This window comes from Triticum urartu, chromosome 4 (assembly GCF_003073215.2).
Source record: "Triticum urartu cultivar G1812 chromosome 4, Tu2.1, whole genome shotgun sequence".
In the NCBI taxonomy this organism is placed as follows: domain Eukaryota; kingdom Viridiplantae; phylum Streptophyta; class Magnoliopsida; order Poales; family Poaceae; genus Triticum; species Triticum urartu.
In genome coordinates this window covers 496,384,367-496,407,000 of record NC_053025.1, presented here as the reverse complement: position 1 = coordinate 496,407,000, position 22,634 = coordinate 496,384,367, and the positions used below count along the sequence as shown (strand labels likewise).

General features: G+C 49.4%; 1 protein-coding gene and 1 pseudogene across 1 annotated transcript; one reads left to right on the top strand and one right to left on the bottom strand.

Moving 5' to 3' along the window:
• The first annotated feature begins 4,602 nt into the window (after positions 1–4,602).
• On the top strand, positions 4,603–8,946 carry LOC125554826 (annotated as a pseudogene).
• Positions 8,947–9,735: 789 nt separating this feature from the next.
• On the bottom strand, positions 9,736–21,839 carry LOC125552253 (type II inositol polyphosphate 5-phosphatase 15-like). The gene is made up of 11 exons (XM_048715747.1): positions 20,926–21,839; positions 16,661–16,913; positions 15,749–16,556; positions 14,877–14,998; positions 14,701–14,785; positions 12,629–12,794; positions 12,440–12,474; positions 12,089–12,338; positions 11,296–11,419; positions 10,357–10,687; positions 9,736–10,207 (listed from the first exon to the last, which is right to left on the bottom strand). The coding sequence occupies exons 1-11, from the start codon at positions 21,755–21,757 to the stop codon at positions 9,980–9,982; spliced, it is 3,234 nt and encodes a 1,077-aa protein (XP_048571704.1). The 5' UTR covers positions 21,758–21,839; the 3' UTR covers positions 9,736–9,979.
• Positions 21,840–22,634: the final 795 nt, after the last annotated feature.

Genomic DNA, 22,634 nt, shown 5'->3' with positions numbered 1-22,634 from the left:
TTGCGCCGGAGCTTGCCGGAGCTGTTCTTGGCCTCAAAGGGGCCTGTCTTGCTGGCTGTGTTTTTTCTACGAGCCAGCCAGCTGTCCTCAGCCACGCAAAAGCGGGTCATGAGTGCCGTAAGGGCTGCCATGGACTTTGGCTTTTCTTGGCCAAGGTGGCGTGCTGGCCATTCGTCATGGATGCTGTGTTTAAAGGCCGCTAGGGCTTCGGCATCCGGACAGTCAACGATCTGGTTCTTTCTGGTTAGGAACCTAGTCCAGAATTTTCTAGCTGATTCTCCAGGTTGTTGAACTATGTGGCTTAAGTCATCGGCATCGGGTGGCCGGACATATGTACCTTGGAAGTTGTCAAGGAAGGCCTCTTCCAAGTCCTCCCAGCTACCGATGGAATTCTCGGGCAGGCTATTTAGCCAGTGTCGAGCTGGCCCTTTGAGTTTCAGTGAGAGGTATTTGATGGCGTGGAGGTCGCCTCCACGGGCCATGTGGATGTGGAGAATAAAGTCCTCAATCCATACTGCGGGATCGGTTTTTCCATCGTATGATTCAATATTGATGGGCTTGAACCCCTCGGGGAATTCGTGATCTAGCACCTCATCTGTGAAGCAGAGAGGGTGTGTGGCGCCTCTATATCGGGCCGCGTCACGGTGCACCTCCGATGAAGTCCGTCTGCGGTTATCGGCTCGGGTGTGACTAGGTTTGTCATGTCCGAATAGGTAGCCGTCATCCCGAGTCGGGAAGCGTCCTCACGATCCGTAGATTGATCTGGTGTGTCATGCTCTACTGTCCAGATCCTGCCGAAGGTCATATGTATGGTCCCGAGCTGTTCTGTCCCTGTTTTTGCAAGGCAGTGGGGCAGGCTGTTGTTCAGCCTGAGTTGCCGTTTTATCCCGACCGCGGGGTGGTCCGTCTGCCGCACTATCCCGACCACGTGGTGGTCGGTCCGCATTGCGTGAGGGAGGTATGAGATCTGGTGCTTCCTCATTGGACTGAGGTAGCAGTCTGCGCTTTGGGTAACTCTTGGCTGGGCGCTCGAGGCCGTATTCTTCGGTTGCCAGGACATCAGACCACCTGCCAATGAGCAGGTCTTGATCAGATTGGAGTTGCTGTTGCTTTTTCTTCAGGCTTCTTGCAGTGACTATTAGCTGGCGCTTGAAGAGCTCCTGCTCGAGGGGTGCCTCAGGCACGATGAAGTCCTCATTGCCGAGGCTCTCATCATCCTCGGAGACTGGACGATAACTATCATCATCTGGATCATTGGGCATGGCATGTTTATCAGGGTTATCTTGCCCGTTGTCTTATTCCTCCTGTTCGGATGCAGCCCCGACAGGGTCTTCATTGTTTTCGGCGTCGCCCGGAGTACTATTTTCTCCGGTGCCAGTGTCGTCATCTTTTGAGCGACGAGGCTTATAGCGGTGTTTAGGGCACCGGCGCTTGGACTATGTCTCAGAAGGTTTATTCGCAACTGGATCTCCTTTGTCATCGTCGCTAGCTTTTTTAGGTGTGTCGACCATGTACACATCGTACGAAGAGGTGGCCGTCCAACGTCCAGTAAATGGCGGGTCTTGGCTTTGCTCCTGGTCGGCATCGTCGTCCATACCGTCGATGTCTTCGGAGCCGTAATCAAGCACGTCGGTTAAGTCATCAATGGTGGCTATGAAGTGGGTGGCGGGTGGGAAGCGAAATTTCCCATCATCAGCCTCTGGCTCGAACCGAACATAGTTCGGCTGTGAGTCCTTCTCCAAGGACAAGTTCTTTAAAGAGTTTAGCACATCACCCAAAGGTGGGTGCTAGAAGATGTCTGCGGCACTAAATTCGAAAATCGATAACCGATCCATCTCGGTGTCCGCATGCGTACCCGGTCCGGGACTTATAGCCGGAGACGAGTCCGGAGTTCCATTGACGCAAATATTGTGGGGTGCCGAGTCCGTGTGCGGCTCCAACGCCGCGGACTCGGTGGCCCCGGATGGCACGGTCTGCTCCGGTTCTAAGGCCGTTGCAGCAACAGGGACCATCTCCTGGATGTGGTCCGATGACAGATTTAAGTCATGTTCATCGGGGTGAGGGGGGGCGATCGCTGCGGTCCCAAATCCATTGAAGATCAAGTCTCCACGAATATCCATGATGTAGTTCAAGCTTCCGAATCTGACCTGGTGGCCAGAGGCGTAACTATCGATCTGCTCCAGATGGCCAAGCGAGTTGGCCCACAGTGCGAAGCCGCCGAACACGAAAATCTATCCGGGGAGGACGGTTTCTCCTTGGACAGCGTCACTATAAACGATTGAAGGGGCCATCGAACCTTTCGTTGACAGCACAGTGAAACTCTTAATGAAAGCACCAATGTTGGTGTCAAAACCGACGAATCTCGGGTAGGGAGTCCCGAACTGTGCGTTTAGGATCGATGGTAACAGGAGACGGGGGACACGATGTTTACCCAGGTTCGGGCCATCTCTATGAAGATAATACCCTACTTCCTACTTGATTGATCTTGATGAATATGAGTATTATAAGAGTTGATCTACCATGAGATCGTAATGGCTAAACCCTAGAAGCCTAGCATGTATGACTATAGTAATGAGTATATGCTTTACAGAGTAACCCCTCCGGTTTATATAGACATCGGGGGATCTAGGGTTTACATAGAGTCGGTTACATAAGAAGGGATCTTCATCTTCGGTCGCCAAGTTTGCCTTCCACGCAAGGAGGGTCCAATCCGGACACATGTACAGTCTTCGGCCTTTATGTCTTCACAGCTCATCAGTCCGGCCCATGAATAACAGACCGGACGTCCGAAGACCACTTAATCCAAGACTCCCTCACCGAGTACATGTGTTTCAAGATGAAATCAGGAGTGCTACTTTCTCTAAATAAATTTTCATCTCAGTCGGCAGTTGGATCATCTTCACTTACGGTCGATATCACTGCACTGTGGATGCAGCGAGTACACATTTTGACTCGTCGTTTTCATACTAGACTCTTCGTATTTGGATCTTCACGTTGCTGGTCGACGCCCTAAAATATAAGGCTACATGGTATTAATACAGAACAAGAGAAAATGGGATTGGGAAACGATCGTAGCCTCGTCAATTTCCCAACCAACGAACCATCAGTTTCTCAATCCTTGAATCACCCTCCATTCTTCTTCTTCTTCCCGCACGGTGGCCCTGCTTTCACCGGTGCCCACTCGGAGTTGATACAATCGACGCCAGCGATCGAACGAAGAGAAAAATGTGTGAACGCGATGAGTGGTTATCGCACGCCACTTGTATGCTTCCTGTCCCTAACCCTAACCCAACCCCTAGCCAGGCGACCCCTCCCTACAAGAGACAGCAAAATCAATGGGCGCGCCCCCCGTTTGTCTTCCCTCACTGATGAGAGCAGCTGAGCGGGCAGCGGATATGCGGCCATGGCGCCGTGAATGCCATGTGGAGGGTGCAACGCGGCTGCATGGCCAGCGTGGGCGTGGAGACCTTTTCCGTGACCGAGTCCAACCGGCGAAACGAAGCTGCAGCACAGCTCTTCCAACCGATTTCTCTCACGCCTTCATTGCGCCATTAACTACGCCTCACCACCTCAACTACTCACTCGCTCACTCACTCCCCGCTCCCCCACTTAAACCCCCCTCCGGCCTCCCCTCATCCCCGTCCCTCCCACCGCGCACCGGTGCCGTTGCCAGCCTAGCCAGCAGCCTTCCACGACCTTCTTACCTAGATCCGCAACGTGCCGGAGAAGATCGACCGGACCGCGCTCGCGCTTGGCCTTTGCTGATCGGCGATGGAGATGCAGCTCGCGGCCGTGCTCGCCACGCTCGCTGACAGGGGGTTGGGGGGGGGGGACAGGGGAGGGGGGGGCACACGCTGCGTGGCTCGTTGGATATTGGGCGAGCGCGCTCTATCGTAGGCACATGAGTCGTTAAAGTGCAGCTCTTGCTTACGGACAAGTGGTGGGCGAATGGCAGGCTTGGCCGAAGCCTGAGAACAGGCGACACAAGCGCGTCATTAGGGAGCTTCGGACGGAACGCCGTCGAGGGAGCCTGCTCGGCAAGCTATAGTTTTTTCTGCGGGCGTGAACGCTGCTGTAGGACAGACTGCGAGCAGCGGCAGGTCGGTGTGTGTTGGAGCATCTCGGTCCGTGTGAGGGCCGTGCAGCAGCCGCGCAGCGTTTAGGTCTGGCGGCGTCTGGTGCAGGAAGATACGCGCCAGTGAGACGAAGGTGGCGGTCCGTGGCAAGCGATGCGCGGCATAATGACGAAGTCGCGGTGGTAAGCAGGAGCTGCTGAAGTTATACAGTCGGTCGTCCGCGAGCTAGACCTGCAACCGTAACTTTCGCTAAGGTGTGACACCGGTATCGTGGTGCGAAACCCAGGAAGTCGCCCGGGCTGGTGCCGAGACCGATGTAAAGGACAGTTGTTACCTCAATGATCCTCAGTGGCGCGCCACGTGCTAGCGGCATGGAGCGAAAGGCGCGGCGCGCTGCTGGATACCCACGTCCTCAGCGCAAATGTGGCCGCCGCCGCCAGTTGCGCCCGCCCCGATACTGACCTAGCGTCGCGATATGCCGTGTACTTACGCCTGGTTGGGCTCACCGTATCAACGATAGCCAACAATGCCCACGCTCGGAGAGCTGGTAATTGAATAAATGGTAATAGGCCTGACCAAGCAATTAATCACTAATAGGAGCAGATTTCTATCCCACCCGGGCACGTGATCCAGGGCGGATAGACGGGTGCCTGAAGGCCGCAGAGGCCTTAGAAGGAAGCGGGGTGCGCCACGCTAAGGTGAGGGTCGTGTGGCAGTGCCGCATCAATATCGAGGAGGACGACGGGTGCTCACCGGGGCGAAGCTCTGACTTTGCTTCTCCCCCTCCGGGCGGGATTGTTTGCGTCGACTGCGACGGCGGCGCTCGCGTTCTGGGGGCGCCGGCGGCGTGGGCAAGTACGCAGGGTGCTGAGAGCGGGTGCGCGACGTGTGCGGTCCGCGTCGGCGCCATTCTTCGTACCACGTCCTGCCTGCTGCGGCCATCCAGGGACTGCACGGTGGCGAAACTCCAGAAGGAGGTCGCGGCCGTGCTCTGCCTCCGGCGACGCGCCTAACCGAGCATGGGGCGCAGGCCGCCGGGATGCCTGAGCTTCCTGAGGGACAAGAGTTCCTGCTCCTGCTGGACGGGTGTGGGAGCGGATGGACTGGAGAGGGTCGGCATGCTGCCGCAAGTGAGCGCGCATGGGGTGGTGGCGCCGGCCGGGTGAGGAAGGTGGTCGTGGCGTCCAGGAGCGAGGCGGTGTGCGCGGACATGGGCTGCCGCAAGAAGATCAAGATGGAGAGCTTGAACGAAGACGATGCGTGGAGCCTGTTCGAAGCGAACGCCGGCGAGGAGGCCATCCGCGGCGACGCCCAAATTTCCACACTTGCAAGACAGGTAATCAGTCACTCGATCCATCTTTGCCTACTTTGGAAAACTCGGATTTGCTCTCTTTTTTTTCTGTCTGTTAGCGGCTTTCTCCTGAAACAGCAGTGCAGATTTTGTGGTCATGGACGTGGGGCACGCACACTCGTTTGATTTGAGAAATTCAAAAAGGCAGTTTAAAATGTCCTGAAATTTTCAAACAAAATTTCGATGAAAAATTGTCAGATGAAGAGTTAGTTGTGAATTTTGACCAAAATGTACAGATCCATACTTTATACACCAATTTATCGATGTGCGTCATGCTTTCCCTCCACTTTATCAACCAATAGTGATGCTGGTTCTAAGTTAGAAATTCACCCCAAAAGGAATAACATGAACAGACCTTATCCAACGGATTTCGGTGTTGTTAGCTAGCTTTATTACTTTGAAATATTAGTTATATGAATCCATTTTGATAATACCTTGAGAATTACTTGGTGGCGAACGAGCTTATTCCCGATAGGGATTACTCAAGGATTAGTATACAAATTCCCCAACAATCAACATGAAAATATGTAGAAGCTTGATAAGGGCGCGTGCACACATTTTATTTTCCAACAAAGTAATAATGCTCCAAAACACATTGCCATCTTCATTGCAAAGTCTTGGCTCCAAAAGACCTCCAAAGAAACACATCCAAAAGTCAAGAACTCCCAAGGAAGGAACAAAGGAATTCATCACCCGACCCTTGTGTGTTAGGCAGAGGGGAACTGGCTGAAGTTATGGAGGTTGTTTAGATTGCGTCTGCACCAGCCCTACCAAACATGGCCGCGCATTAGTGACAGAGGAATTTCCTCCGTCACCAAGGGATCAACAGCATGCCAACACAAAATTGGTTGTTGTCCAAATGTATCTCCAACCTATCGGTAGCAGAAAACCAACTTGTGGTTGGATGGTTAGGACGGCACCAAGGATCAAACCCCAGGTTAGCCAATAATTTGGTAGGGCGGCTCCTGGGCTATCATGTTAGCAAATAATTTGGTAGGGCGGCTCCTGGGCTATCGTTGAATGTACCAAGCACTAGTGTACGATGAATATGATTACAAGATAATCAGATAGCACGAACAAAAATATCAGATACAAATGGAATCCATATCTGAGCTGGAGTGACTGTATGACTTAGCTCTTATCATAAGCTCTGAATTTGCATCAAGAATGGCGATTGCACCTCTAGCTGCGAGGTTATGCCAAGGAACGGCATGGGCCGAGGTTTCGGATTTGCCTTTGGTGTTTAAGAAGTTCTCAGAACATATATGATATTTCATGGATATTGCTGGTGCGAGTAGAAAAAGATGATGTGTGGGTGGCTAAGATAAAACTATTCTATGACTCCCGAATGACAATTGTAGTGACACAATCTACAAAATCGTGACCTTGTCAATCGTTCTGCACCTTGCTAAATACTACATGTAATTTCTTGCGTCTGAGATGTTCAGATGAGCATTTGATTTCTTCATAAACATTTTTACTTAAATCTCTAATAGCTTTGCTCTACTGCTAAACAGGTGGCTGCAGAATGCAAGGGCCTGCCTCTCTTCCTCGCCACTGTCGGCCGTGCCATGTCCAACAAACGTACAGCAGAGGAGTGGGGCGATGCACTCGACAAGCTCAAGACGCCGCAGCTCACGAGCACCGCGCCCGGCCAGGACAAGCACGCGCACGCTCTCGTCAAGTTCTGCTTCGACAGCCTCGAGAGCGACACGGTGAGGGAGTGCCTCCTGACCTGCGCGCTCTGGCCGGAGGACCACAACATCTCCAGGGACGAGCTCGTGCAGTGCTGGGTCGGCCTGGGCCTCCTCCCCAAGTACGACGACGTCGACGAGTCGCTCCGGTTCGGGCACACGGTAGTCACCATCCTGGAGGCCGCGCGCCTCCTGGAGCAGGGCGACAACCACCGGCACAACATGTGCCCGTCCGACACGCACGTCCGGCTCCACGACGCCGTCCGCGACGCGGCGCTCCAGCTCGCGCCCGGCAAGTGGCTGGTCCGCGCGGGCGTCGGGCTCCGGGAGCCGCCCCGCGACGAGGCGCTGTGGCGCGACGCGGAGCGCGTCTCGCTGATGCACAACGCCATCGAGGAGGCCCCCGCCAAGGCCGGCGGCGCGCTCTCGGACGCGCAGCCGGCGTCGCTGATGCTGCAGTGCAACCGCGCCCTGCCGCGGAGGATGCTGCAGGCGATCCAGCAGTTCACCAGGCTGACGTACCTGGACCTGGAGGACACCGGCATACTGGACGCGTTCCCGATGGAGATCTGCTGCCTCGTCAACCTGGAGTTCCTCAACCTGTCCAGGAACAGGATCCTGTCGCTGCCCATGGAGCTGGGCAACCTGAGCCGGCTCAAGTACCTCCACCTGCGCGACAACTACTACATCCAGATCACGGTGCCTCCGGGCCTGATCTCGCGGCTCGCGAGGCTGCAGGTGCTGGACCTGTTCACCGCGAGCATCGTCTCCGTCGCGGACGACTACGTGGCGCCGGTCATCGACGACCTCGAGAGCAGCGGCGCGCGCATGCCGTGGCTCGGCATCTGGATGGACAACACCGGCGACGCGCGGAGGCTGGCGCGCCTGGCGCCGGGCGTGCGCGCCCGGTCGATCCACCTGCGGAAGCTGGACGGGGCGCGGACCCTGGAGCTGCTGTCGGCGCAGCACGCGGCGGAGCTGGGGGGCGTGCAGGAGGGCCTGCGGGAGCTGGCGGTGTACTCGTCCGACATCGAGGAGATCGTGGCGGACGCGCACGCGCCGAGGCTGGAGGTGGTCAAGTTCGGGTTCCTCGCGAGGCTCCGCGTCATGGAGTGGTCCCACGGCGCGGCGTCCAACCTCCGGGAGGTGGCCATCGGCGCGTGCCACGCGCTGACGCACATGACCTGGGTGCAGCACCTCCCGTGCCTCGAGTCGCTCAACCTCAGCGGCTGCAACGGGATGACGAGGCTGGTCGGCGGCGCCGCGGAGGGGGGCAGCGAGGCGGAGGAGGTGGTGACGTTCCCGCGGCTGAGGCTGCTGGCGCTGCTGGGGCTGCCGAGGCTGGAGGACATCCGCGGCGGCGGCGGGGAGTGCGCGTTCCCGGAGCTGCGGAGGCTGCAGACCAGGGGGTGCTCGCGGCTGAGGCGCATACCGATGCGGCCGGTGGCCGGCGGGCAGGGCAGGGTGAGGGTGGAGGGCGACAAGCACTGGTGGAACGGGCTGCAGTGGGCGAGCGACGACGTCAAGGCCTGCTTCGTCCCGGTGCTGCTCTGAGCCTCTCGCGCGCGCTCACCGAATTGGAGTTTTGGCGCGTCCTTGGCCTGTTTGATGGTGGGTGATAAATAAGTCTGGGTGGTACCCCGGTAGCCGGTAGGATGGCCAGGAACAACGAACAAAGCATACATGTAATTTTTTGGAGTTTATTTTGAGAAGACAAGGAGATTGGTTGGGGCTTTCTTTTCTTAGTTTTGGTTTTCTTGTATTCCGCTATCAATCAATTGAAGTAAAGAATCAATACTACTGTATGTTGGCAGTAGTAGCCTCACGGCTGATGTGTATGCATTTTCTTTTCTTCTAAAACCTGTCCTGGCATGTCTTTCTTTTCTTTTCAAAAAGCTAGCACAATGGCCTTTGGCAAATGAGAGGGATAATGTCATATTTGAGTGAAACTTGCTCCTAGTTGCACAATAATATATTTAATTTTCCAGAGGTATTAGGACTGGAATATCATAAAAAAAAAACTAGCGATGGACAGGGAGGTGTGGAAGTTAGATGTCCACGTGTTAGAGCAATAAGTTAGTTTTGAGATCTTGTGGTTTTCAAGTATATCCTACCCTAACTTATTTGAAACAGTTGTTATTGTTGTTGTTGTTGTTGTTGAAAATGTGTAGAACTGGTTCCTATCTTACAATGGAAATCAATTCCAACGAACCAAAGGGGTTCAGAGATTTTTTTTTTTCTTACCTTATACAATTCCTATAAATATCCTACAAACCGAAGGAGGCTAGGTGGTGGCCTAACTCCTTGTTTTTTTTCTCCTTGGCTTCGTGACAATGCACGGGACTTGTGCCAATGACCCTAACATCCAGTTTACGAAGAACTTAAGATGCTTTAAGAAAACGAGAGTACCACATTGGAAACTGCCAAAATGCTAACTATATGAAACCTTATGTAAAACATTATTACATCCAATATGTGAGTATATGGGATATACTAACTTCTTATATGAGACGGAGGGAGTATATCACTTCAGATTCCAAACAAAGAATGTCACGCACACACATATTTCCCTACTTAGAATCAAAATCATGCATACAGTAAACACGCAACTTCGTAACCGCATGCCCGCATCACAACCCCGGGGTAAAAAATTAGATCTCCTCTCAGTGGTATTACATGATTTCAATAATTTCCTGTACAAAATGTCCTGGAATATCGAGAGTACAAAAGCCTTGGTTTTGTACTTCGGTACCACAAATAAGAACATTTGCCACAACATTTTCTATGCACACTTTAATCAAACTAAAAGCTAACCTCACAACTCACGACCGCACAACAAAAAAGAACAATCAACAAATTTAGAACCTTTTGAAAGGAAATGTGCTCCGGCCCTTCTGGCATTGCACACGTACTCCGTAACATTTGGCAACGGTAGAACACGCCCCAGTTATTTTCACCGATAACTGTGCTGCCTTTTCTTGGTTAGCCCCAGACAAATTATTCCACGATGTTCCACGCAGGTCTCCATGCTGCAAAGTGACCTCTACCGTCTGTCCAGGGCAGATTATACCAGCTGCTGGAGAAACCTGTGTTGAAGACATGTTTCACTCAGTGCTCAAGCATTAAGCTCGGTGTTGAATAAGCATCAATAAGCAGAACCATCTTACAGTAATTAGACTGTTCTAAAATGAAGTGAACCGATACAAGGAGAGTCAGAACAAGGCATTAACCCAACCTTGAGCCAAGTAGGGAAACCAGCAGAATCTGAGCCAGAGGAACTTGGTGCTTGGCCAGTTATCTCAAAACAAGCCCTGTCTTCTGGACTTCTGTTTTGTAGCTTCAAAACATAGGGAGTTTGGTCTTGCAGAATGATGTCATTGGTGCTCACATTTGCTTCAGGGAATGCTTTTAGCCCCTGAAGCAAGTGCAAACCTTTCTTATTCGAACTCATTATCTCCCCATATTTCTGCCTCATTGTCTGTTTGTCGACACGTGCAACATCCAAATTGAACAGGCATTTTACAGGTTTGTGATCACTGTCCGTTGCTTCCATGCAAGAGTCATACCTTGAAATATAGAACAATACAGTTCCATAAGGTTTCTATCTACTAACAGAAAAATGGATGCTAGGTACACAGGACAAAAAGACTACTACAAATAAAACCTGATTTCGGAAATAAAAAATATTGTATAGTTCAAACCATCTGTCTGATTGGACATCTGTTTTCACCACTGATTTCGTAAAGACAAGTGCTTTAAAATAAGATCTCAGTTGACTATGTTTCGAGAAACCTATTTGGACTCTTTTGTTGCCAGGCAGTAATGCATTAGTTGCCACCCTATTTTGTAACAAGTCACCACATGGCAACTTTAGACTAATCCAGTGGCAACTTTATAAATTGTCAGGTGGTAACATCGAAACATACCAACATGGGGTCTGGTTTTTGAGCTCTCGTCAAAACAAAGCCAACGGTGAAGACAGATCATAAACCGGCTTTATATTTAAAAGTTAGAATGTTTTAACTTTCAAGTTACATGCATGCAAATAGCAAAATGAGAGATGGACTGGTGGAGGAAACATCGTGCTCTAGGACAATCGAGCACATGTTCGCGCGTTATTTGTGCCCTACTAATATCTTTATCCAGTGAGATAATCAAACAACAAATGACTTACAGTGATACTGAACAAACCACAGGACAATCCAAAGAACACTCAGTTCCTGAACTAGCTCGGCTGTCACGGTATAGAACTCGGTCACACCAGGCAGGAATGCGTTTCTTCTCACTACAATCATACCCTACAATAAGAGAAAAGTTTGTTCAAACGAAGTGTTCAGAAATCAGGAGTTCAGGAGTATTATCAACTCATAAGGATCAAATTGGTACCATATGAAACATTATTGCTGTGATAAGCACACACTAATATAACTAGAGGTTTGCCATGGTACACCCCCCAAAGAGTGTACTACTTTTGATGCAGATCAATGATACACCAGTGGCTTGGTTATACATTCACTCCCTAACCAAGTGAGCTAGCCTCACTTCTTATCTTTACATCAACTTCCTCCGGTTGTTACCAGATTACAGTCTCATACCCTTCTAGAAATTTTACTTTAGCATTCTCATTCATCTACATTTAGTTCTAGATACATCTCTTTTTATCCATTTTGATGACAAGTATTTAGTTCTAGATACATCTCTTTTTATCCATTTTGATGACAAGTATTTTCAGACGGAGGGAGTACATGTTATATAAAGTTAGTACATAAAGTTGTCTACAACGTCGCAAAAGGAAATCCTCTCCATGCAAATCAGCACCTCTAACCATGAAGACTGGATGCACAAAAAAATAAGGATACCATGTAATCTTCTATTGAACGAAAATGCATTTTCAAAGTTTTTTAGAGAAGGGCAGGGTGGGGGTTACTGAAGCAGGCCTCACGCAACTATCATCAGAATAACTATACCTGATAAGCCAGCTTTGTGTTTCTCAAATTTGTAAGTAGGTGGGAATTGGAAGTCTCCTTCACGTAATCCCTGGAAGACTCTCCCGGATCTCATTTCTGCTCGCAGCTGGTCATTCTTCCTCAGCCAGTCAAAGCGTCTCCGGGAAACCAGCCCCATCGCCTCTTCATACGAAATATCGTAAAGCCGGTAATTGAAGTCACCAAGAAAGACAATCATGTCCGTATCTGACAACTCAGGCATTCTTGATCCCTATCATAGCAACATTTTGGTAATGTTTACAATCTCAGATAATGGATCTAGAAACAACTCTATCCACTGCAAAATTAAAATGAAGGGAAGCAACAACATACATTTGCTTGAAAAAGCTGACCGGCAGAACCAGAAACTGCAACATGAAAAGAAGTTGAGTAACAGTGTGTAAGATTAAGAAGTTCTGAATTCTTGGCACGATTCTTCATTGTGATTAGCAAGGTTGGCCAGACATTTACAAATTTGAACGCCATCATGCAGAAAAATTAACAAGAAGATTGAACAATTACTTGATGTTGTCAATAATCCACTTGAAGGGGTGGCAAAGGTCATTGTTCTAAAGACATGGTCAAAGTCTTCATTTCGCCGGCTCACAGCTTCCATATGTGCAGCGAAATGACAATTTACAAAGCAAATGCTTCTATCATGTATTCTCATCCTCAATCCGACTGCTCCCTGAGACAGTGAAGTACATTACAAAATGTTAGTAAACTAAGCTGAACTAAAATGAAGCCATAATGCTGCTTCTATACTCCCCCACAACTAAATGACGCGAATATTTAAGCAAAATTGTGCCATGCCTACTCAGCATCCCGTAATAACTGCCCAAAGGCAGCCATGCCCAACCAGGAAGCATGAGCAATGTGCACAGTCCTGTCCAGGAGGGATACATCACAGTAGGAGGATATATGACTCGCTTTGGTTACAGTTAAGTTTACATCAGGTATCGCAAGATTATATCCCTAGTTTTAGTTAATTGCATCTGTTAGAAGTAGAGATGAAATCAGTGTGCTAATAGGGCTGCCTCATCTCTATATAAGGTGCCTATAAGTACTCTCCATACCCCTATCATCTCTTCTACACAGATCTTGTTACACCTGCATGTAGAGGACCTCGGCCTCGGCCTTCTTCCATCACTGAAAAGCTATGCTCATGACAATTTGGTAACAGGCGCAGCCCCTGATACAGCCGTGGCAGCTCCTTGTCAGATCAAGGTATGGATGGCAGCGACAATCTCGCTAGCCAGATGGCTGCTATCGGAGAGGCTGAATCAGACTAACAGATCAATACCAAGATCAGCAGGGTGGATCAGCAGCAGTCCACACAGCTGCTATTAACTGAATAGAAGGCACATGCCGAGATCACCGTAGTGGTGTCCTCTCACTCAAAACTTGTTCCCCTGGGGGCATCCTGGCAGATCCGAAAGCTGTGCATGGCTTCTCTCTGATAACAGCCACTGCTGCCACCTCCATAGAACACACTGCAGACTGGACACCGCATCTACAAGTACTTCTCAACGTTTGATGGCAAGGAAGATTGTTACCCTAGCTGAACTGCTACAAACAACCTTTAGGAGATGATGGACAGGAAGGTATGGCTAGTGTCCTATCACGTGACAGGGGCTGCACAAACATGGTAGCACCACATGGATTGACATGACAGTGTCCAAACTGGAAGCACTTCACCTAGCTTTTCAACACCAGTTTCAGGCCGTCCCTACTAGCAATTCCCTCATGGCATTGGTGTCTCTATGACGAAGTGGCTCGCTGTGTCAGTTCCAGGAGCAATTTCTGACACTGCTACACAGCAGATCCTCTGACAGAAAAGAAGCAGATCCAACTCTTCATCAGATCACAGGAGCCGCTGTGAACAGATATCGAGGTACAAGCACCAGAACTTTAGAAATGGTCATAAGGCTGCCGTACATGTCAACCTGATTGCCAAGCCTGCTGCAGCGGGCTCCCGTCTGGTAAGCAATAGTCATCGAAAAACAACCCGCTGCCAAGCTGGGCAATTCGCCTGTCATGGGAGGTGCAGAAACTACAATCACTGCACCACATGCTATGGTCCACAACTGCACCGTGAATTTCGTGCCAGCACGCGGCGGGGGCCAATCCAGCGCAAAGGCTTAAGCGTCCCAATGGTCAACAGCAAGTAAATGGCTTGCACCAGCCTTTATATTAGCACCCTAATCTCTTCATCATCGTGAAGCAATCGCCACGATCTCTATGTGATCCCATTAGGCGGGTTTGACATGGTATAGGGAACACATAGTTCACAGCAAGATTTTGGGGCTTCACGCCTAATATCTAGATCAAGTTGTATTTACACAACAAAGGAGTTGGGCATATATAACAACCAGCAGAGAACGTTCACTTAAATCAAACACTACTTAAAAATAAATGGCTGATGAAGTATGATGGCAAAATGGTGAGCTGAAATAAAAACTATATTGACATTTGACATCAAGTCACAAACAACATGTCTAAGTTACCTGCTATGAATAAGAAATAATATATTAATAGGACAACAAAAGTACCTTGTTGCCAAAAAGAATACATTAACAAGACAACAAAAGTACCTTGTTGCCAATAGCGCGTCCTAATCCACATGCTACTGCAGCATTGTCGATATCACTGACAAAATGCTTCAGATTTGTTCTTACCCTGAGGAAAGAAAAAACTCAATAACTTCTACAATTACGAAGAAAAAAAAAACAGAAGGATAAATACCGAAAAATAGTCCTAGACAGATTACCATACAGCAGTAAGTAACCCAGCCATCTGCCTTGAACCAACACGCTCAAAAGAGTGGCCTTTCAAGATTTGCCCAATTGCATCCAACCACCACTCCCCGTTTGGGCTTCCCTCTAGCCCTACCTAAAGCCAGTGGAAAATATATCAGGATTACAGCTAGCAAAAAATAGCATATATTTTTTCTATATTTATGTTTATTAATATTCTAAAAAATTAACATGAGAATTAACTCTTAACAGGTACTCCCTCCGTTCCAAAATATACGGCATATAGATTTTCAGAAGTCAAGCTTTGCAAAGTTTATAGAGAAAAATATCTACATCTACAATACCAAACAAATATTATCAGATACATCATGAAATATATTTGTATACTGTATTTATTTGGTATTATTGACGTTGATATTTTTCTCTATAAACTTGGTAAATCTTGATGGAAGTTACTTTTTGGCACACACAAAACACTATATTTTGGAACAGATGGAGTGGTAAACAAGCCACCTTGTCCCAGTGGCTTTGTGGCACAGGGCTTGCATGCCTCCAATTGAAAGCAAGTCATTTGATATAGAATAGCAGCTCATAAAATAGGATTGCGAGTAAATTTTTATTCAAGCTCAAAAGATTGCACAACAAGGCAATATATTCAACTATTCATGCCACAGTTACCCGCAAAGAAAAAAAACTATTCATGCCACAGAAATTGCCAACTAACCAGTTGATCACAAAATGCTCCAACATTCTGGTTTTGTGCACGTTACAACAATCTGACTAGCCCTCAGTAACACAGCACATATCATGATAATAGATAATTATGTGTAACAACAATGATGTAATAAACGACGAAAACCTAAATTTTTTAACTCATCGTTTTTACCGTTTCTTTAGCTGCCGACATTGCAAGAAAACCAGCGCCCATCTCCACCTCTTGCAGTCCAACTACTACTACCCCAACCTCTTGAGTTGGGAATTTCAGCCAAGCTCTTAGTGACTCATAAGATGCTTTTTCTTGCCCAACATTCCAAGAACATACTAACACCTTCATGTATTCAATGTTTTTGTATGATGTCTCTTTCTCCGTCAATTCAGAACGCAAAATGCTGTCAGCAGGCCCTGGAGATGATAAATTCCATCCACGGACTCCCCCATGACCAGCTAATGTAAATATATATGAACTTCCGACAGCCATACTCAGAATTGGACTACTATGTGCAATCCAGCCCCCCAGCAAGTTGCCATCCAGGTCCAAGAGCTGGATGTTGCCATCCATGTACCCCACCCACAATCTTGTGCCAAAGTTGAAAATACTTTGAACAGAAGATGAATGATGCTGAAACTCTTGCAAACGATTACCACTACCATCCCATTGAGCAACTGAGCCATTTGCAGATCCTGTCCAGATCATCCCATCCATTGACATTACTAATGCTTCTGTTCTTCGAGTATCATCTCCAAATCCTGCTTTAGCAGCAACTCGCCGAACTGCATCAGCTGCTCCCATCAAAGCATTCCGTGATCTCTGGAAAAAATTAACAGGACTACGAGCTTTCTCTTTCTTCGGAGAGGAGAAAAGGTTTTGTTTTGTTTCATAGCCATATGGATCCTGAGCAGATAAGACGTCAAAACGAGTATCAACTTGGCCATCCACATTTACCACTTTCAGGAGCTCCTTGGTGCGAGAATCCCTATACGGCAAAATAGGGAACAAGAATAAACACAAATATACGAACAGCTGGACTAGTGTAAGCAAAATGCAACAGTAACAGGTGAATGGACACATGAAGTGTACCAGAGTGCAAATGAGAGGTAACCAGCACTCCATACTTTCGATCTGGAATTGTCAGACAATAGAAGTTTTACATCTACGGAAGGTAAGGGGCAGGCCCCTCCGTCGCTGACCATGGTCCAAAGGTCAATGAATGATCTTTCAACTAAAAGGGAGGCCTTACACTTTTCTTCTCGTTCTAAAGCAAGAGATTTCTCAATTGCTTCTCCATTCCATACTTTAATTATTCCACCTTCAGATCCAGACCATAAATCACCTATGATTGATGCAAACAAGATCAGAATTGAACTAGTCCAACTGCAGTTAGCTTGTTCAACAATATGAATTCTAACTGCTGAAAATAGTATAGCTATGAAGAAGAATCATAAAGTTGCAAGCAGCAAGCCACCATCTTAAACATATAGGGTGTGTTCAGTTGCTGTCATCAGGTGGAACGTCATGGGTCCGTCCGGTTCCTATAGCCCATTTCCATGTTTAGTTACTCGAACGGACCGGAACCCACCAATCCCAAAAAACGGAATATTCGCACTATATGCGGAACCGAGGGATACCTCCGATTCGGGCGGACGACAAGGAACGAGCCCCTCGCACGCACCCAGCCCTATCCTCTCGCGACTCCCTCTCTCAGCGCCGCCAACCCTCCCGCGTCGCCCCCACATCTCGATCTGCCCCCTCTCCGGCGCCGCAATCCCTCTCGTCCCCATCGTCTCTCCTCCGTCATGGCGCGCATCAGGATCTTGGCGGCGACCTTCAGCGGGGCGGCAACTGGCGGCGGGGCGGAGGACTGGCAGGGGCGGCCACCTTCAGCGGGGCGGCAACTGGCGGCGCGGCGGCGAACTAGCAGGAGTGGCGACTTGCAGCGGCGAGGCGACTTGCAGCGGGATGGCCGGAGTGCAAGGAACGACCGGTGCGGCTGCTGCGTCTGGTTCTGCTGCTAGCAGTGAAGGGATGGTACGTCTGGTTTTCCTGCTAGCAGCGAATGAGGAGTGAAGGCAGCAATTGGCTGCTAGCAGTGAACTTGGCATGTACAGATGCACTTGTTGCTGGATGATTTGGTATTGTGAACTCATGTATGGCAGTGAACTTGGCATGTATGCATGTATGGATATATTGTTATGTTGTTTGTCTTCGAAATACAAATGAAATACTGCCAAAATTTCAGATTTTATGGGGTTCCATTTTTCATTCCATCTATCCAACCGAACACAAGAACGGAACCAACCCGTTTCGTATTTTTGTTGGTACCAAACACAGGAATGGAACGGACCCGTTCCCATGGAATGGAACCATTCCATTCCGTTCCACTTGGTTCCTCAACTAAACACACCCATAGGCTACCTGAACAACAAATTTCAGCAGCTCATGCTGCGGATCTAATAGTTGCATGCCTTATCTGCCTTGTAGATTTCACTATCAATATTTGGTTGTGTTAAGATGGATGGCAGAGTTTTATTAGCATAGCACAATAAGTATAGGACTTGTTGTTAATCTTCTAGCAATATAGTTCAGGACTTGTTGTTAATCTTCTAGCAATTCGGAAAAAGAAGAATGGAAGCATGTCAGGACAAGTACTGGTACTTCGTTGACCAAAATTAAAATCTCTCCAGAACAGATTGTCCTGGGGATGTTGATACTAGAGGGTGAACTCTGGGAGTTGGTTTGCATGAGTAGTTGCATGCCCACTGCTGCCAATATGCTGCCAGGCCCCTTTTAACAAAAAAGAAACTTCTCGTAAGCTGTTAGCAAGCTAGTCTGCTGTAACTGTGTGAAAACAATTCTGTGAATCTAGTGCAGAAACTAGTGCACTGAACAATGTGTGAAACTGTCTTTGGCAGGTGTACTGTTTGCATGTCTTCGCGAGAAATGAAATATCCCATTTTACAGCAAGCGTAATACAAGTCCATTTGGATCAGACTGACAGGTAATATTTCAGTTGTTGTGAAAATATAATCCCAAGTAAGTCAAATCATAACAAATTTCGTGAATTAACCTACCCCCTCCCAAAGAAAAGTTCAAGGTCGTGGACTCTTGAGTTGCCCTCCACGACCTTGAACTTCTCTGTTTGCATGTCTTATTGGACTCTCGAGTTGCCCTCAACGACCTTGATCACAACGGTGGAGCCATTGCCGAACTTGAAGGTGCCGGGCACCGTCTGGTTCGGCTCCGCACGTCGCCATGTCGCTGTTCATGTGATCCGCCACCCCAGTGTCGAGGTACAAGGCGACGTCAGCATCCTCAGGTGATTGCATCAGGACCACCCACGCGTGCTCCTCGTTAAGGTAGACGCCCTCCTCCCAGTTGCCATGGCAGCGTATTCTGTTGGCGTGGAAGGGGCTGCCGTGACAGCATTTTCTGTTGCCGTGGCAACGATCTGGCCCAAAACCCCTGCCATGGCAGGGATTTCGGACGGCTCAGTGATAAACGTAAGCGACATCTCCTCGATCATCAGCAGCGCAAGACCTTCGTCGTCCACCTGCACGATGTGAGCCTCTTCACATTTCTTCTCTCGACAGTCGCGGGCCCACTAGCCCGCCTTGCCGCAGTAGCGGCATTTGTCATGGTCCGTGTCAGCAGAGTTGCCACCGGCGTTGCTGCTGCCTAGAGGCGCTCTTCCCCTTCAAGTTCCGGCCGCCGCATCCACAGGCATTCCAAATACTATAGGCCATTTTCAGTGCTGGCGGAAGTGGGCTCTGTTTCCTACAAGTTGGTACTTCCTGAGGGCTGCCAGTTGCATCCAACATTTCATGTTAGCTAGCTGAGGAAACACCTAGGTCCCAAAGCAATTCCAAACCCAACTTTACTTTTACTGAATGTTGATGGCCCGATATTGGTGGAACACTGGAACCAGAAGAACTACTGGAGAGCAAGCTCATCCCGCATGTCCATGGCCCGATATTGGTGGAACCAGAAGAACTACTGGAGAGCAGACTCATCCCGCATGTCCAGGGCAACATCGTTATTCCCGTGATTCAGTGGCGCGTCAAAAGGAGGAACATACTGCTGGAAATGGCAACCTGGGAGCACTCCACATTTATCCGGAAGCATTTCAGACTTAAGGGACAGGTCTGAACTTCAGTAGGGGGAATTAGTCATGCGCAAAGCGTTCCCTTTGAATACCTCATCTAACGCCAGCTACTTTATCTGCAACTCACTTACTGTTTCGCGCCCATCTTGATCAACACTATCTTTGATCCAACGTCTCCCGTCAAAAATACTACTTCTGGGATGAACGTGCTGTCAGACAAGCTGCTTTACCATCCCTTGCATTTACCGACTTTTCACTTTACCTACTTTCCAGACTATATAAACAAGGAAGGAAAACCCTAGAAACCATCTTGTTCACTTTGCGTTAAACCCTAGCCGCCTCTGTTCGACGTCCGGCCCCTATTTGCTCTTGTTAAGCTTATCTTAATTAACAATGGAGCAAAGTAGCTACATCTCTGCATATTCTTGTCTCGACCTTGCTTCCATGTTGAATCTCGTAATCAGACCATGATACCTCATGGGAATACAAGTTGCATATTCCTAACAGAAGTGATGTGTTGGAGGCTGCTTGCAGTGGCGTGCAGCACACAGATCCATGGGGCTGGTGATAAAAGTATGTTGTGAAGTCAGAGCTCGAGGCAGATCATGTTGAAGTGGTGGTTGGTCGTGATGTGGGTCAGAGGATAACGGCATCAACACAGGGAGGGCATGGGTTTGGACTTGGATCCATGGGTCTTAGTAGTCTGCTCTCACAGATTAGTAACACTGGGTACTTCTTGATTCATGCAAATTTTAAGTGGGAGAGCATAGAAACAATTCTCTAAACCAATTAGGTGGATAACTTTATTACAGTATACCACATGGAGAGGTCTGCAGTCCTTGTGGCTAGATAGCTGGATGTAGATAACTGATTTCACAGGATACATTGCATTGCTCGGACAGGGCTTTAAGTCGGATAGCTATTTGCTTCAACATTTCTAGATTTAACTGCAATATTTCAGGTAAAAGATAAACTACAGCAGTGTTGGGCATCATAGACCCTACTATATTCTACAATAAACTAAGCTATTCAGAGTCCCTTCTATGTTGATAAATTAATAAACTGTGTGTTCCTGCTCATATTTTCGACTACCTTGAATAGATATGTTTCAGCCACTGGTTTACAGATGGTGATAGTGTAAGCACGAATGTCATTAACCACGGTGATCAATTGCAATGTACAATGTCAGAAAGTTGCATGAAAATCATACTGATTGACATGAAACTGAGCCAAGGGGAATTACCATAGGGAGAGATGGCCATCGCAAATACTGGTCCACGGTGTGCATCCCACCCAATGCGCTCCCCGGCCTCCGGACCTGGGTCAGCACCCCAACCCATGATCCGCCCGTTGGTGTGCCCGCTCCACACCAAACCGCGGCCGGGATCAGCCACGAGGCAGATTGCAGGCGGTGTCTTGCGCGACTCCCGAAAGGGCGCGCTCGCCTCGTCTCCCCACCGCCGCGGAGGCGTGGGTGATCGGAAGGCATCCGCGAGGTCCCAAACCCTGACGCCAGCCTCGCCCGCCGCCCAGAGGTGAGTGGAGGTCCCGGCACCAGGAGCAGCACAGCAGGCGAGAGCACAGAGGGCGATGCCAGACTGTGACTCCCTCGATGGCCTCGGGCGCAGCTCCAGCGGGGGCGGGCGGTCCGCGCGCACCGCGGCGCGAGGGGGAGGGCGGTGGACGCGGGATTGGGATGCGGAAGCGGCGAACTCCGAGAGCGAGTTGGAATGGTGGGGGCCCGTGGGCGGAGGGCAGACGTCGGCTGCCGCGGGGAGAGAAGCGGCCGAGAAGGCCGGGAGGGAGTGGCTGGGGTGGATGGGCTGAGGGGCAATAGCGCGGTGGAGGGAACCGGAGAAGGAAGCGGAGGCGGATGCAGGAGGGATGGAGGTGACCGGGAGGGATGCTGAGCGGAGAGCCGATGCAGCGGGAGGGGAGGTGGAAGGGATGGGAGCAGGGGCTGGTGGAGGGGTAGGGGGCGAGATGGAGGCGGAGAGGAAGAAGTCGTCGGGGACGTCGTCCCACGGGGATGAGACGGCGGCGGCGGGTGTCGCGGTATCGCCGGGATCCGCCATTGCGGAGATCGGGGGCGACAGCCTGACAAGTAGGTGAGGGAGAAAGGACTTGCGCGGACGCGGCTTGACTCCCCTGGACGTGCTCCCATGTCCCATCCGTGCTCCCGCCCGCTCATTCTTCATCCCACGGTTCTCCTCCCACGTCTTTTTTTTCCAGCCAAAAGAAACACACACACACACACAAATCCTTGCTAGCATAGCACGCTTTGAGTTTATTATGACCGCATAGCCCACAATTTTCAACGTTGACATCAAAAGTCAGGTCACACGATCATCGTTGTCATTCAATCTGATGTGCAACTTTGTCGACGTGGTTCATTGGAAACCCTAGTCTTCTGCGTGTACTCGTCTGCTCTGAGCTCTCCTTCTGTCGTCGGCTGCCTCCGAGTCCGTTGCGAACTATGCCATATCATGGCCTTATCTGGTTGAATCACTGCCGCCGCGTGAGATTATTATTATGTTTTCGCTGGAATCTCGCGTACACCGAATCGATCTGTGCAGGCAAGATTCTGCTGCAACTCATGTACCCACGTCAGCCCACTATCTGCAAAATTTACTTTGATTATCAGTAAGTTTAGCCAATGCAGAATATAAATATGAGACGAATCATCGTGAGATACACAAGCTATATGGTGCCTGCTAGGTTAACGATCAAAATAGACCACAGATAAAGAAGCAGGGTTCGGGATAAATGAATACACAAGTGACGAGAATGTATTTCGATGTTCACTTCCTTGGAGAGAACCAAGTTACTGTTGGAGAGATGAATGTTACCACAAAGTCACACCAACACCACAAAAGATCAACATGTTCTCTTTAAGGTATCATCACCAAGGCGATTCCCAGAAACCTGGAGGCGGCCTTCAAACCTTCACAG